The sequence below is a fragment of the Etheostoma cragini genome, chromosome 1 (assembly GCF_013103735.1).
Source record: "Etheostoma cragini isolate CJK2018 chromosome 1, CSU_Ecrag_1.0, whole genome shotgun sequence".
NCBI classification, from domain to species: Eukaryota; Metazoa; Chordata; class Actinopteri; order Perciformes; family Percidae; genus Etheostoma; species Etheostoma cragini.
Window position 1 is genome coordinate 11,659,353 of NC_048407.1, and position 12,529 is coordinate 11,671,881.

The 12,529-nt window shown below is 41.5% G+C and overlaps 1 protein-coding gene across 1 annotated transcript in view; it reads right to left on the reverse strand.

Annotated features, from left to right (window-relative positions):
- smad3a (SMAD family member 3a) overlaps nucleotides 1-12,267 on the reverse strand; it is a 29,239-nt gene extending 16,972 nt beyond the window's left edge. Inside the window, exon 1 of the mRNA XM_034881254.1 lies at nucleotides 11,507-12,267. Within this exon, the coding sequence (XP_034737145.1) occupies nucleotides 11,507-11,709 (203 nt within the window). The 5' untranslated portion in view covers nucleotides 11,710-12,267. The remainder of the gene's footprint in view (nucleotides 1-11,506) is intronic.
- Between the last annotated feature and the right edge of the window lie 262 nt (nucleotides 12,268-12,529).

The window sequence follows — 12,529 nt, forward strand, 5'->3', positions numbered from 1 at the left end:
AACCGAGTCCCACTAGGATTCTATGACGTCCTTTATGGTGAGTCGTGGACCACAATGGTATATTTTGTGATGTATTCTGTTTAACTTTGACATCTACTGACTTTTCTTCCATGAATCCCCCCTTTCTGTATTTTAAGACATTCACTTGTACTCGTGGCTTAAAAGTAGTCCCCCCCCCCCCTCCTTTTAAACCCCTGCTCCTTCACGTCAAGTAGTTTTTCCGCACATCCAGCTGTAGTCCGGCATCCCTTAGCAGCAGCAGCAGTAGCGGTGTTAGTGGCCAGTGGAGCACAAAGACAGGCTTGTTGTCTGGTGATCATGTTTGTGTGTGAGTGTGTGTGTGTGTTTCTGCGCTGTGCACATGCACTTCACTGCAGATAGTGAGAAGGCCAAGTCAAGGCAGAGCTGTCTCTCTAACCCCTTCCACCCCCAGAGAAAGCCTAAAACCATACTGCAGCTGACGCCCCCCCCCCTCAAGGCCCCGACAGGCATAAAGAGCGGTCCTCTGAGCTGACCCCCACACACACACACGCAAACTCACACTCACTCAAAAAATGAGCTGGAATGAATTTAAATATCAGAAATATCACACACAAAGAGCGCCAATCCCAAAACACACCTTGACCCTTTCACCTAGCCTGAGGGCCACTTTCTATATATCCATTTCCTATAAAGCAAATCAATTGACAGAAATCCTGAACCCACCTGCTGGGGGAACTTATTACTACCTTCATCAGAGCAGCCAACCACACACAGACAGACAACACACATAAACTCTCTGTGACCTGTCTTGTATCACGTCCCTGTCGAACAATGCTGTCTCAGATGACTCAGGTGTTATGCTTGACATTAAAGCTACCTAAGTGAGTAGGAGAGAGTGTGTGTGTAAAAAGGAGAAGGTAGACCACACTGAAAGTATGATGACGATAAAGGTAAGAGAAAAAAGCAAGGAGTGAATCAGCGAGGATCTCCCAAATACAAAACAGTATTGATTCTTAGGTTGTAGTAGGATTTTACTGAAAGAAAGGCAGTGTGTCTTTTTTTCTTCTGAACAACCTAGGGCTGTTTTATTCTATTGGTCTATCGGTAGAAATTTAATCACAAACCTTTTTACAAAGGATTAACCCTTTTTTTTGTCTACACTATTATTATATTTCTAATGTTGAAATTTTCAATTTTTTCAGCTTGTTTCGGCCGCCAGGGTACAAGCGGCCGAAATGGGTTTCCTCAGGAGGGTGGCTGGCGTCTCCCTTAGAGATAGGGTGAGAAGCTCAGTCATCCGAGAGGAGCTCGGAGTAGAGCCGCTGCTCCTTCGCGTCGAAAGGAGCCAGTTGAGGTGGTTCGGGCATCTGGTAAGGATGCCTCCTGGGCGCCTCCCTAGGGAGGTTTTCCAGGCATGTCCAGCTGGGAGGAGGCCTCGGGGAAGACCCAGGACTAGGTGGAGAGATTATATCTACACCCTGGCCTGGGAACGCCTCGGGATCCCCCAGTCGGAGCTGGTTGATGTGGCTCGGGAAAGGGAAGTTTGGGGTCCCCTGCTGGAGCTGCTGCCCCCGCGACCCGATACCGGATAAGCGGTCGAAGATGGATGGATGGATGGATTTCAGCTTGTTTCGAAGGCCCCTTCTTTGAGATAAAAAAAAACTGAAAATGGGGCGAATTTTAACGGAGGACAACAAGAGGTTTAAGGCTGTCGCTCTTTGTCTTTACTTTTCTGGAGACTTGAGTTGCTGACCTCAAGCAATACTCCAGAGTTAACGATGTGGTTATCAGTGGCCTGAGAACCAGACACCAGAACTATGCCAGGGTGGCCGTGGAGCGAGTGAAGCTACTGAGGAGGAGAAGGAGATGCTGGAACAACAGGTGATTTGCTTTTTGGACAGCAAATGCATTCATGTTGACAGCGGGGACATTGAGGCTTGTCATACCCTGCTGAGCGGAAATAAAACGGCCACTCCATTGGTAATAATCCAGTTCACAAAAAAATTAAAATAAGTCAGCGGTCCTCAGACAGGAAGGAAATTAAAAGGCACCAAAGTTTACATCAACAAACACCTCACCAAGAAAAATGCTGACATCACCAAGAAAGAACGCGTACTCAGAAAACAAAACAAGAGCCAGGCAACATGGGCAAGAAATTGGAAAATATTCATCAAACTACATGGGTCGACGCCGGAGGCAGTGAAAGTGCTTCTCATCAGGGACATCACCAAGCTGGATAAGTTTGAAGAAGGAATAAATCAAGAGCAACATAGGCCAACAAACGTATCAAACTCAATGATCCTGGTCAAATCGGACAGAAACTTATGCAAACACAGACCATAAGCCACAAGACATTGAAAATTATATTGACCCAGATAATCATTTTTACATTGGTACTCACTGCAAGTGTTAATATTACACAGTTAAAAGTTGAAAAATACATAAAAATGGACTGCACCACATCAGTAATACATTTTAACGGCAGGAGCCTCATCGCAAACCTATCAAAAATTAAACAGTGCCTAAAACAAATGGGGGAAAAAAGAAAAAGAAAACAATCACAGTAACTGCAATAACAGAGACATGGCTCACAGTAGAACACCAGGAGTTGGTGGAGATTGAGGGATATGAAGTGTCATTAATCCTTAAGAAAAAATCAAAGAGTGGGGGGGGGGGGGGGGGCATTATAAAATGACCAACGATATCAATGTCAAATAGTTAATAAAATGTCTTTTGTTTTAGCTACAATCATGGAATGCATCACAGTACAAATTGAAATTGAAAGATCTAAAAACATTCTGATTAGCTGCATTCATAGGGAACCGGGATCGAATAGTGACATGTTTAAGGAAAAGAAATATTCAGTAAAAGCAATAACTAAAACATGTTTTTTCTCTGCGGAGACTTCAATATTGCCTTGCTCAACCCACAAGACCACAACAAAACTACAGAGTTCATTAATTTGATATATAATGCCGGTTTGTATCCCTCTGTCACACGACCAACCGGAATTACAACCAATAGTGCTAAACTAACTGATAACATATTTACCAACGTGATTGAATGTAAAGCTGAAAATGGACTAATGATAAACAACGTCAGTGATCATCTGCCCGTTTTTGCAAACATACCTAGCTACACTAAGACCAGGAAGGACAACAACAGTTAAACAATGACCAGACACAGAACCCAAGAAAACATCACTACATTTAAAGAGGATTTTATTAAACAAGACCGGGGCAAAGTGTACGTGGATAACGTGAATGAAGCTTATGATTCATTCTTGACTGTTATAACAACTTTATGAAAAGAATTGTCCTCTAGTAACGAAAAATGTAAAACAGAAATCTGATGATAAACCATGGATAACTAATGGAATATTAAATGCATGTAAGAAGAAAAACATATTAAATAAAGAGTTTTTAAAAGAGAGGAGAAAAGCAGCAGAAAATAAATAAAAGATATATACACAAACTGACCAGTAATTAAATGAACTACAACGCAGGTATGACCGGGGTCCAAGCCTCATCGCGCCAGTCGTACCGACGCAAGCTGAAATCGGCAAACTGGCGGAGCGCACAAAATAGGAACCCGAAGCGTAACGTCGGGAGGCAAACAGTAGGAAATACTGAGAGGTGTGAGCTGCAAGGAGATTATTTAAAACGAATATATTAAAGAGATTCGAGGAATCAAAGTGATATTATTGCATAATGACTGTATGGTTCCTTGGCATCTATACACTAAGCCTAGTATGGGTGTGTTGTTATTTAATCTGCAATAGATAGATGGTAAAGAAAGAAGTAGAAAGAAAAAAAATGAAAACATACATAATGTATGTACAGTATGTAGTATGTGCGGTAGGGATGTCATCAGAACCGATACTTACGGTACCTTCCGGTTCTAAAATGACTGACGATGGCCCTTTTTTTAAAGCACCGTAGGCACCGTTAGTGCCGATGCCAGTGTTAGCAGCATGGGTGCTGCGCTTCTTCCGGAACCGACGGGGGCCGCATGTGCTTCAGAGTGTTCCAGGGGTTCACGAACAAGTGGACAAAGTCACGCCTTTCTACTTCTGGTTCATATCTTTTTGGGAAATATGAACTACTCTATCCAACCTAAAAAAACGGCATGTTCACTGCAATCTCACGACCCTCTCTTTCAGATTTTGCAGACAGTGTTAATCTGCGCTTTGCCACTTTTGAGATATCCAAACCACTTCCATAAAATTGATGTGGTACCTTTTTTGTCAACAATTTCCTCAGCTTTGGAGGATAGCGCAAGTTTACTTTCTCCGTTGCTTAGGCGCCCATGGCCCTCGATTCCACTCGTTACTTCCATTTTCTTCACCGCCGATAGCTCAAACAACGCTCTGTGTAGGAAATGGGCATGCACTTTGACGGGCAAGCCAAAAATGTATTCTTCTTCTATTGACCTTTTTTGGTTGGCAAACCAATTTTGGTGTGCATTACCACCACCTTCATGTATTTCTGCTATGTAATAGGCTGTTAGATCTATCCACATCAGGTAAAATGTCTAAAGTTAATCATCGTTGTCCACCTGGAGTTTATCGCAATTGCATATAGTCGATGTGCAGCATTCAAGCAGGTGATAGTATGAAGCAGTGCAGGTACATACAATATCTTCTTGACACAATAGCTTGTGTATGTATGTATGTATGTATGTATGTAGTTCATTATCCATTCACACGCAGACTCTGTTCTTTTGATGCTGAACTGCTGTCTAGCTGGAAAACAAACCAGTTCTACCTCGGCTATTAGCGGGTTTCTTTTATTGCATGCCAACCATAGTAACCACAGTCTCCATAAGCTTGAGAAAAATTCTGTGTCATTTGTCTCTTCCTTCAGCTAAACTCTTGGCTTCCTGGTTTACCTTTCTCTTTCACATTCTGATCCCCTCACATGTCTCATCTCTGCTGCCTTCTCTCTTTTTATTCTGTCTTCCTATGGGCCATCCTCCCTAATTAAATCACACTGTGATGATAGGCCCTCCCCTGGAGTACCAGACACAACAAGGGGAATAACCAACTCCACTCCACCCCTTTGTATTTCCCTCTATATCTCACATAATTTACCTCAATCTGTCCCTCTCTCAGGGCACTTAACTGATGACATGCACTTGTATGTTGATATATCAACCTGGTTTGGCTGGTAAATATGATACTTGAGTTTTGGTAACTGGAACAAAGAGATACTTCTTTCAAAACTTCTTTGAGGAAAGAAGACATTTGTCTACAAAATAGTCTGAAATTTGCACAATTTTATGTTTCAATTTTAATCGGATCAGACGGCTATTTGATCCCAAAAAAAAAGTTCACGGTAAACAACACCATTTCTTAAATCAAAACAGTAACCACAGGTTTCAATAAAGACTCAATAGAGGATTATCACAAGACTAATATTTGATCTCTAAAGTAAATCTATTGGTTTTGACTTCTAGCTCTTTCAGTCATAAATTGTGTGTCTGAAAAAGAGAACCTGTTTTGGCACAAACCTTTTCATGGCTGACTGAATCAGTAAATGTAATCCTCTAAATTCATACCAAGTCCCCCATGAATCTCAACAACCCTGTTAAGCAGTGATATGTATGGGAACAAGGTTTTTGTGAAAGGGTACCGGACTCCCCGTCCTCCTCTTTCTAATGGATGCCGCCACTTTCATTCTTAGTCCATATTCTTTCTTTTCCCTGTCTTTCTTGGTTATCCTATCTTTTACTTCTGTGCTTGGGATTCCTTCACTCCCTCCCTCCTGCCCTGACATGCAGCAGTGTGAATCAGTGTGAAGTCTTGCTGCCAGCAGGGATGTGTGTGGACAAGACAAAAGCACTCCCCAGCACTGGCAAAAACCCAGACTAAGTTAAGGTTGGTAGGAGTGAGGAATCCACTCCCCCAGGCTCTATGAAAAGACATAAAACACACATACATGCAACCCACATCTTGAATAATATCTTTTAATATACCACCAGTTTTTCCCCATTAAAATGCTTTTGGAATCTTACGTTACTTTGCTGCTTTGTAAGCTCTATAGCCGCTTTCCGACCAGGTAGTAGGAATGAAGTTATAGAAATAGTCCACTTCTCAACAGTTCTACTAACTAATTTCCCCAAAACCGGTTTTTCCATTTGCAATCTCATTTGCCAAGTGGTCATATGAACTGGTAGGAGCGGTAAGTGAGTGATGTAAGCACAGCAACGACCTTTATGGCGTTAAGAATACAAATACACTAAAAAGTATGAACTAGATACTAAGGTATATAGCCTATGTCCTAATTTAAACAATTCAAAGAGAAACGGGTGTTGTGGAGTTTAATTCCAAAAAGACAGTTAACCACAGGTTCCCGTTGATCTTATGGGCATGTGTTGTAATATTTAACCAAACAATCTGTAAACGGAGAAATAAAAAGCTCTTATTTGCGAGACCAGTCAGCGACCTCGAGCTTACAGCTCATGACATTACCATCCGAGCAACGAGCTAGCAGTCCCGACAGGCGCTAGCTGGCTGTCGCATCACTTTCTGGAGCTTCTCAACTCCAAAAACTTTGAAGTAAATTGTCATTTTGGCAACGATTTTAGAAATCTAAACGATTCATTTCTCGCCTATAATGTTCTTAAAAGGGACTTTAGTGATGAATAAGGTGGTTAAAATTGTTAACATTGTCCCATTGTTGGTCGGTCTGTACCAGAAACCTGAATCGCGTTGACCTAGGTTCCTGTGCAGAAAAGGGTACAGCTAAAAGACTCTGTCCTGAAGGAGGAGCTGAAACAGTTACAGGAACTGCGGTCAGGGGAACTTAAATATCCCAGAATTAGTCCAGTCAAAACCCAAGAAAAAAAGAGTTCAGAGAATGTTATGTTCTTCCGGTCAGAAAGCAGCTTATGTAAACCTATTAACTTTTGAAACTACGGTTAGGCATGAAACCTTTTAAATTGTGTGTTTCATTTTCTGGTACGTACTGGCTTCCATGCAAAGTTCTCTGTTTTAACAAGACAGGACCGTTACAGATAGGTACACGTCGGTGTAATAATTGCCATTTGGCATGCAAGACTAGACAATGCAAGAAGTTACTGAGAGACTGTTAACCTATCTCCTCCTAATTTTAATGTCAGACTGATTTCCATCCGTTGGTACAACAGTAGTGTAGCTTGTGCAATTCTGTGTTCAGAGTCAAGTCTGACACTGCAACGTGATGTCCACGATCAAGGCTTTACAGCATGTACTGCTTCCTAGCAGCTCATGCTGAGTTTGCACAATTTAAGTGCCGAAACTATTGATTAGTTGAACGCCAGAAAATGTACCGACAATAACCTTGACAATACACTATTGAAGTCATTTATTGTTAAACAATTTGAAAAGGTGTCACCTTGACTTCTGGGAATAGACGAATTAATCAATAATAAAAATAGTTGCAATAGTAGTTACATACACACAAAAAGTTAAATAATGTGACAATAATCACAACTGCAGGAATAAAATTGTATTGGTTAATGTTAGGGAAACAATGTGTTTAGGGTTAAAAGAACTACTTCCTTAAGTTTAAGCACCTTTATCATCTTGGTTAAGGTTAGGTAACAATCACAGCCATTGCTAAATGACTAACAACAACTTTCAGTAAAAAACAGGAACCAAAAAGAAGCCCTTTGTACAAAATGATGACGTTTTGTTGACCCATCCAACCAGTTTGACCTTCTCCCTCTACCTCTGACTTTGTTGCTACTTTCTATTTTGCCCAAGAGACGGATAACAGTCACAATTTCTATGGCCACTGGAGGGCTTTGGAAAATATATATTTTTTTTAATTATTTATCCAGGTAAGTCGATTGAGAACAAATTCTCATTTGCAATTACACCCTGTCACATTCACATAGTTACACATTCATACCTGGAAGATGCCCAGTACAACCACAGTCTGATCCGCTGGCCACTGAGCAGCTCCACTGGAGCAGATGGGGTTAAGGGCCTTGCTCAAGGGCATCTCAGTGGTGGTAATGAGGGAGGGACAATTCCTGCTCTTTCACTTCCCCACTCAAATTTCACAAGCTCGCTTTAACCATTAGGCCACCACTGCCTCCAATTTTATTTAGTTATTGGGAAGCTTCAGTAAAAGCACCTGAGATATTAACCAACCCACAGGTATAACTGAAACAGACTTGGCTTATGTTAACAAATACACAGATTCCCTTTAAACAACAGAGGGAAATTAAATTCGCTAGTCATCCTTTTACCTTCAAGCAGCGCAGGCTACCACACTTCCCATCCAACCAGGGTGCAAAATTAACTTTCTTTTGTCCACCAGCCAAATGGCTGCTGAATGTTCAAATTTTGCCAGCCACTCAATAGATTACCACCGTTTTTTTATGGCTGGTGTGTCAATCAAATCTACCAGCCACATGAATATTATACCAGAATTTGGCTGGTGGATCATGCTAATTTTGTACCCTGGATATCCAACCCTCTACCGGCTTGACGCATTTTACACACCAATGTTTGTGACTAACCAAAGTTTACAGCTCATAGGAAGAGAGGAGTTTAACAGATGAATGAGAGAGAAAAAGAGGGTGGGACGGTAGGTCAACACCACAACGCCACAATTGCTCGTTGTTGAGTGACTACGGCTTGAATAGGGGCCCCAGCATTCACTGAGCTTACTGCTCCTAAAAAAATTTAAACAGCTGATTGTGAAAACCACAGTGGCCTAAAGGCAAGTAAAGCAGTAGCCCGGCCCGAGTGATAGGCAAAGCCTAATACTGTAAGCTGTAAAAGCCTAGCTTTTCCACCTTCAAATGGGAATTCAAAACAAAGTGACTGTGTGACTAATGTTTTTTTTATGGGACGCAGGCTTTATCTCCAGTGTAAACATGTTGGGAAATACACACACACACACACACAGCCCACTTAACCACCCACACCCAAAAATAACTCTGTCTGGACCAAACTCCCCAAGTTGTGATACCATGGCTTCTACACAGACTGTAATGTTATTTTATAAATGTCATCTAGTAGGCCACAGCCCTTTAGATTTTTGACAGCTGGCTTTCCCAAATCTCCAAAATGTCTCATTTTTACCACTTGGCAAGGCAGGTTTGACAGACAAAACTTACATGAAGGAGCTACTTGGACAAAACCTGTAAACAACCTTAACTTTGTTTGACACAACTGGAAACATTAGCCTTGAGACTTCAAAATCAGCTTCTGGTTTTTGGTATTCTAAGATATATCTGAATCAGCTCTGATGAGTGAATCAGCTGTGATGAGTAAATCACCTGTTTTTCTCTCTTTTCAATGATGATAATCCTACCTTACATTCCCTCAAAATATACTTGAGCTGCTAATCCACCACCTGATGCACCTATTGACTCAATCAATGCACAGTGCCTGCTTCCTTCAGCACTCAGCATCACGGAAAACTGTCATCAAGAGGGGTCGCAACGATGAGCCTCAATAGGGAGTACATGTGTCAGAGAGATAGGAGCTGACCTCTTCATGGACAGGCCTGAACAGGCAAGCAGCTGCTGTCAGCGAGCCAGAACGTAGGGGAAATTAATAGAAACAGCAGCTCTCCAGGGACACGGTTAGCCCACACTGACAGCCAGATCTGATCTGGGGTCATCTTAATGCAGTCTGCCTCTTCCCTTATGCATTAGTGGTGGGATATATGAAACCTGGATCATGACAAACATTATTTAACTTTCCAAGTAGGCTTAACTCTGAATGCTGGCCAAGGCCTGAGCAAGCTGGGATATGCACACTTGTGGCAATAAAGAATGTGGGAGTGTTCTGCGTGGTGTTCAATTTTAATCTGACACACAGTATGCCTTTAACTTTAAATTACCCACACATGCAAGTGAGATTTTGTAGACTCAAGTAACATGGAGAACTTTATTTGTTCTTTACTTAAATATAAGAGACTTAAAAATCACTGGGAACATCTACTCTGTTGCCAGTTTGAGTGACACCTGACTGAAAGGAATGTACTCTAATATGACAGCCATGAAATACATTCTACTTTTGTGAAGCTTATATTGTTGAGTTGTTCTATAAACTGTAGAAGAGAGATGTTGATTTAACTTTATTATAACTTGGAGACTATCGATTGTGGGGCTGTTAATTTGTACTACAGTGAGAGGTCTTAAGACTGCAATCATTTAGGGCTTCAACTAATGATTCATCTGGCAATTATTTCCACAATTAATCAACTAATTGTTTGGTCTTGGTACCAGAAAATAGTTAAAAAGGCCTTTAACACACACACACACACACACACACACACACACACACACACACAAAAGCGAGATGTAGTATTTTAATGTGTTCTGTCCAAAGACACAGCCTATTTAGTTTACTTTCACATATGAGAAAGTAAAACATCACAACCTAACATTTGAAAAGCTGGAACCAGCAAGTGTTTGATGGTGAAAAAGGATGAATTGATTATATCGCAATAACTTCCAACAATTTTTTTACCAATGGACAAATCAATGTATTGACTTGAGTTGAGTTGAACCCTCACTGATACCGTATACTGTACTTGGGATGGACACATTTCAGCTGGGTGTGCTAAAAACTGGCAACTGAGTGTATGTAATATATGCCGTCATATTATGGCTCTACAAAAGGCAATGCACACATTTTGAGTTTGAAAAAAATAGACAAAACCTTAAATGCCACATTCTTTCTATTAGCATGATATTTAGGAACTGTGATAGGTAAAACTCAGACTTCTGGTAGACATGTATGGTCTTTGTTTACAACCGCACCTCACCAGCTCTTACCTGTAACAGCCTTCCATCAAGGAAGGAAAGTGTCTGCTTATAACTCAACTGAATGCCTAAAACTACGAGCAATAATATGATGTTGAATGCCAACGTTGATTGTTTTAAAAGGCTGTATAGCCGCACTGAAATGAGCCATAAGAGCCCAGCTCCGCTGGCTCGCCTACGCACTAACACAAACCCACAGCGCTAGTAGAAAGCGTCCTAGATTAAGGCCAAGTTATATAACTCGGACTCCATTTGTGCTTTTGCATTGCATTAGGCTGCTCGCTAGTGATGCACACATTATATACACATTTTCCAACAACATGACTCCAGTTACATCTTAATCTTATTACTAGAAACTGCTGGAAAATGTTTCAGTTCACTTGTAGCAGCGTAAGTGTAACGTTACATATGATGGCATGGCAGCTAACTGCCGCGATGATTTGCTAGCTATCTTTATGGACCACTGTTAGCTCGTTAAGCATTACATTAGCCACCGTGTTGCTGTATAATTAACTAACGCAAAAGAAAGCGGGAGTTTGAAATATTGACGCGAGACAGGAAGGGGAAATGTCAACTAATCAGTCAAGTAAGGATGACATTCATGTACATGCTACAGTTAGCTAAAGACTGCGAAAACCTTTGAGTTTTCTGTAACAAAGCTGTAATTAAACGTATAAACTGAAGTAACGTGCTTACCTCAGCTAGCTAACGTTAGGATGCTGACTTTACGGTCACCGTCAACTCTCCTTACCTCGGTATGGTGATGCATTTTGTGTTGATATTCTGGGTGGTGATGGCTTTCTCCAGTTCGTCTAGTTGCCCCGTCTTCTTGAGCTTCTTCACCAGACTTTTCACCGCTTTTTCACACCATTTCTCTTCCTGGCCGTTTTGCTCTCCCTTCTTCCAGCCCAAAAGTCTTTTGACAATGGGGGGAGTGAAAGGCAAAATTGACATCTTGGGTTCAGTTTAAGTCCTTCCAGTGTCGAGAAGTCCAGGTGGCGGTTTGGACAAAACTCGGGAATTGCTCTTTAAACGGTCCAAACAGTGGATGTGAAAGAGATATCGATTAGCTAAAGATAAATTGTTGTTGTTTATGAAACGCCACACTAACGCATCCCGGAGTTAAATCCTCCAGTTTAAGTTCACTCTGTCTTGCTCAAGCTCAGCAGTGAACTGTTCACCGGTAGTCTATTGCCCTCTGAATATAGTGCCACTCCGCCAGGAAACCTAGTCCCGTCTGCAATCCTTTAAACCGGAGCTATTTTAAACCAACTTAACACAACTCACACCCAAACTACGCCTTTAACGTGAACTATGTTTAAATATGAAAATGAACACAGTTTCTTTGTGTTTCTTTGCGGCTTAAACCTCCAATCAGCAAAGTTTTGATAAGTTCAGAGTCATCCGCGGTGCTGGGTCTTAACTCTGCAAGAAGTCTGCATCAAGTCTGCATCAAATGCAAATGCAGGAGCTTCTGCTGGGAGTCACAATTCAGGCTTTTAGACTGCACAGCGGACCTAGAGAGGCCAGTCTGAGCAGCTGGCCAAATGTGCTGCGCTGATATTGCACAATCTCTGCCATTTCACTGATATTGCTTGCTGATCAAATTGCATGTGCACTGTGCCTAAATAAGCTGTCCCAATCACACACATGCACAGATCACTTGATTTAGGTATGAAAAACAGAGGAAAACTGTTAAATGCATGTGATTGCACTTAGAAAGTGTGATTAAGTTAAGCCCTTGTGCATCCTGGTGTTGATCTTTTGTATATGT